General features: G+C 32.5%; 1 protein-coding gene across 1 annotated transcript; it reads right to left on the bottom strand.

Moving 5' to 3' along the window:
- Positions 1-732: 732 nt before the first annotated feature.
- Positions 733-3,348, bottom strand: LOC145054891 (peroxisomal nicotinamide adenine dinucleotide carrier-like). The gene is made up of 11 exons (XM_079003155.1): positions 3,126-3,348; positions 2,953-3,039; positions 2,483-2,557; positions 2,223-2,353; positions 2,057-2,111; positions 1,851-1,994; positions 1,679-1,747; positions 1,475-1,582; positions 1,323-1,391; positions 1,181-1,235; positions 733-1,083 (listed from the first exon to the last, which is right to left on the bottom strand). The coding sequence occupies exons 1-11, from the start codon at positions 3,204-3,206 to the stop codon at positions 899-901; spliced, it is 1,059 nt and encodes a 352-aa protein (XP_078859281.1). The 5' UTR covers positions 3,207-3,348; the 3' UTR covers positions 733-898.
- Between the last annotated feature and the right edge of the window lie 962 nt (positions 3,349-4,310).

Below are 4,310 nucleotides of genomic sequence, written 5' to 3' on the forward strand. Positions count from 1 at the left end.
AGAATTGTCTTGGTGGCTAGACTGTATGTATATTGGAGGCTTATTTTTTAGAATGACTGATCATCATCATAGGAGGATGGTTCTATTTATAGAGTTAGTTCAAGAGACATTTAGGTCAAACATTGGGTCAACCGAGTTCTTGGGGCTAGGTTTTGCTACCACATAATGTTATCGGGCGGTGTTGTCGCGTCGTACTCCATATCTACGATCCAAATCCGACACCAAGACCCAATGACCCTGATTCTATGTCACATCAATGAGTTTTATGACTACTTGCACTTAACATACAGAACCCAATATTATCAAAATTGGTAGCAAACTTTGGTTTTTATCGACATTTAGAAAACCATGTTTTTTCTGTGCATGTTTGACCAATAATAGGGTAATTTAATCGGTAATTATCAATAATATTACTCTTTCAAAAAATATTACTCTATTTTAAACCGGTCAAACAAATTTACTGGTTAAACGTGTACAGAAAAACATGATTACTTAAATATGGACAAAAACTACAATAGGTTACCTCTTAGGTCATTAACCCTAATAGAAAATATGGAGTTTGACTTTTCAAACGGTCCTTGTGATTAACGAGCAGTGGATTCATCCATATTATGACTAAGAGAATATTGCAGCTTATTTATAAAAAAAATGCCAATGTTTATACAGGTATTTGAAAAAGGAATGGAACAAGAGTTGTGTTTTATAGAGTAAACGGAATTTTATAACAAGGTCTTTGTGGGACAGGTTACGTTTTATGTTATTATTATTATTATTATACGTGTGTTCTCACTCACATGTAGTTTCATATTCCTAACTACAAACCTTTATAATGAAAAAAAAAAATATGTACATACAAAGGTATTAAGTAACCTACTAGATCACAAGATCACTATTTGTACTATTTTGACAATTTTAATAATAAAATCTTGTTTGCTAATAATGCATAAAGCTTAACAAGCTCCTCCTTAATCATGAAAAGCACAGAGGCTGCAAATACACTCTGTACAATCTTTGTGCTCATTCCTTTATAGAAGCTTGAAAATCCTTCATAATGAATCATCTTCACAATTGCATCCATCGTACCTATGATACAAATACAATATACCATCATTCCACTTATAATTTTCTTTTTCTTATTTTCTACTTTTAACTTTAAACCAACAACTTAATAAGAACATACCCGAATATCTCAATGAATTGTTTGTACTGATTTCTTGCTTTGCTTGAAGTCTCGACTGAAATTATTCAAGAAATAGCAAATGTACTTTCATTCATATATTTAAAATTAAATCACAATTTAAATACAAAAAACATGGGATTACCTTGACAACTAGCAAGGGGTATGTTGTCACAGTTGCTCCAAGTTTTGCAATTGCACCTACTAAGAACACCTTTTCACACACACACAAAAAAGAGAAATTTGAAACAACATAAATTGGAATAATCAATTAATTAAATAAGATTATTGTTTTACCTCAAGAGCTGAAACTTTAATTGAACTCTGTTTTTTATCAGCTCGTTTCTTTTTCAAGTGTTTTATAGAGCTTTCATAGATCATGAACTGAATTGAGGGATTGCACACCTGGCATGTAAATTACTAAATTTCATCCTTTTTCTTAGCAAAAATACAAGTTTATTCCAATACTAATATTCTTTGAGGATTAAATATTAATCTAACCATGATTAGAGTCGGGATGATGCCTTTCCAAAATCCTCTTATTCCAGCTTCATTATAAACCTCATACGCCTACAAATGGCAGAAAGTCAAACCTTTGACTTAAGGAGACATGATGTTAATTAAAAACAATAAAACATGGATATGTTAAGATTTAAGATTTAAGAATAACAACCGCTTGAAATGTCCCATAGGGATTAGGCTTCACAGAATCAAGTTCACGCAACTTATCATGCAATGAAGAACCTATGAATCCACTTTCTCTAATCAGAGCTTCCTTCTTTGCTTCTAGAATCTTCTGTTCTGCTTGAGTATGTGTCTAAAAGACACGTTGAAAGGTTAACTATAACATTTGAGTAAGTTGTTATTTGGTAAAAGTACCTGCATACGTGTCACAAGAACCCATATTGGGTTTGTAAACAATACATTCAACGCCCTGAAATAAAAGGAATTTGTTACTATAGAAACTATAACTTGTAGATTTAAATAACATACCAAAGATTTGATACATAGCATTTGTATAAAATGATATTAAAGAAAATGTTACCCTGCTAAAGCTGCCACAACAAGCCATGACAACATGCCAACTGTCCCATCCCCATGACCCTTTCTTTTATTGGCAGCTGCAATAGATTCGGCTTTGTTTTTGAAAACCTGGTAAAAATAGTAATAAATCCCCTGAAAAGAAACAAAAGAAGATTTTCATGTTCATGTAAGATGTAACAAATGACATTGGAGAGAAATAACAAGCATTACGCAGTTGAAGTGTTTTTGAATCCATGCCAAATGAATTGAAGTGTAACTAACCTGTGATGTAGCAGTTCCAAGAAGAGAAGGCTTAAGGCCACTGTATAGTCCTCCAAGACCTTCACTTCTGATAACCTGTTGTCACACATGACACAACCATTGTTATTGTTGAAGAATAAGTCAAGTTAGCAATTCAAAGTTAGGTGCAGAGGTTTCATGTGAAAAGCAAGAGGTTTGAATGTAGAGGACACGATCTCACTCATACAAGACCTGAATTGGCATATGCAGTTTGTCTTCTAACAAAGTTCATGCAATTGTTTAACTAAACAACAGGTCCTTTCATATATCGCTCGAACAGCATCTTATGGAATTTGGTATTCAATGGAAGAAAAAATTGAATTGATAGGCTACTCTGATAGAAATTGGGCAGGAGCATAAGGAGACGTGAAGTGTACAAACGAAAATTACTTCATTATTGGATTGTGACCACAGAAGGAAGAACAAGTTATGATGAAAAGCAAAAGATAAACCTGAAGCATTTGAACAAGTGTGCCACCAGACGATCCCTGAGACTGAGATTTCTTTGCGACTCTCTCTGTTTGTTGGCGCGTGTTGACCTTGAAATTACAAACTGTGGTTGTTGGTTACTGGTGTCTATCGAATAGGAAGTAGATAGAGAGAGTAAAAGGGAAGGAATAAGTACCGATTGAAGAGGATAGGTGATGATTTGAGCAATGATACCTCCGCCGGCTCCGGCAAGGCCATTCAAGACGGCGTTCGACATTCCTTTCCGTCGATGATTTCTGTGAGAGAAGAAAACTAAAAATTGCTTCTTTCCAGTTCCAGGTGCTGTAGTATTTAGCAATCACAGAAGAAAGGGTTTGTGAGAAATTATCATGTTATCATCATTCTTCAACGATCAGCATATACACAATGAGTGGTGTGTAACAGAAAATAAACTTTGTTCAGTGATGGTTGGATTTCTGTATTATTTTAGTAATTAAAAAAAAAGAATAAAACAATTAACGAGTCGACAAAGTTAATAATGAGCTTTAACGGAAAGATTTTCGAAAACTTCCCTTCAAATAGTTGAAAATAAGCAACCATTAGCCATATAAAACCATGTATGTTTTATATAATTGTTCAATCATGTTACATAATTATATATTCCAATCGTCTAATAAAAGTTTAAAACAATGTATATTTTATATAACTAGGTTATCCGTGCAATGCAATGGACGGCAAATACATTGTTTTAATATTTAGTTTCATTTGAAAATATGTTATATTTCAAGGATCACTAGACATAAATATTGTTATTGATTGGTTTTTACAACAACAAATAACTATAGCCCTCACAATACACAGGGAAATGAATGCTTAGTGGGCACAAATTATGTTTATTTATGTAGTTACTAGGTGTAAGACCCGTGTATTACACGAGTTTGTTAAAAAAATTATATAAAATTTTGAACATCAAACAATTATTAAAGTAATACAATACATATAATTAAAGACTTTATTGCATAAGTATGTGATTGAATCCAAATTACAAAAAATCATTAATGAAATATTCTAAATAACTTTTAAAAATCATAAATTTTCAAATACTTCTTTGAATACAACATTAGATGTTTTATTGGTAAGATTTCCTTCATTATCTAAAATTAATATTTTCAATTCGTCTCTACTTTTAACTTTAGACAATGCAACATACAAATGTCCATGAGTAAACACTGGTTGTCTAAAAAACGAACCAACCTTTGATAGTGATTGTCATTGACTTTTGTTTATTGCCATTGCAAAACATACAATAAGTGGAAAGTGTCTACACTGAAAGGTGAAAGGAATCATTTTATCCGAAGGGGTCAGTTACATTCTTGGAATA

Source organism: Lactuca serriola, chromosome 5 (genome assembly GCF_051521515.1).
Source record: "Lactuca serriola cultivar US96UC23 chromosome 5, Lser_US96UC23_V15, whole genome shotgun sequence".
Taxonomy (NCBI): domain Eukaryota; kingdom Viridiplantae; phylum Streptophyta; class Magnoliopsida; order Asterales; family Asteraceae; genus Lactuca; species Lactuca serriola.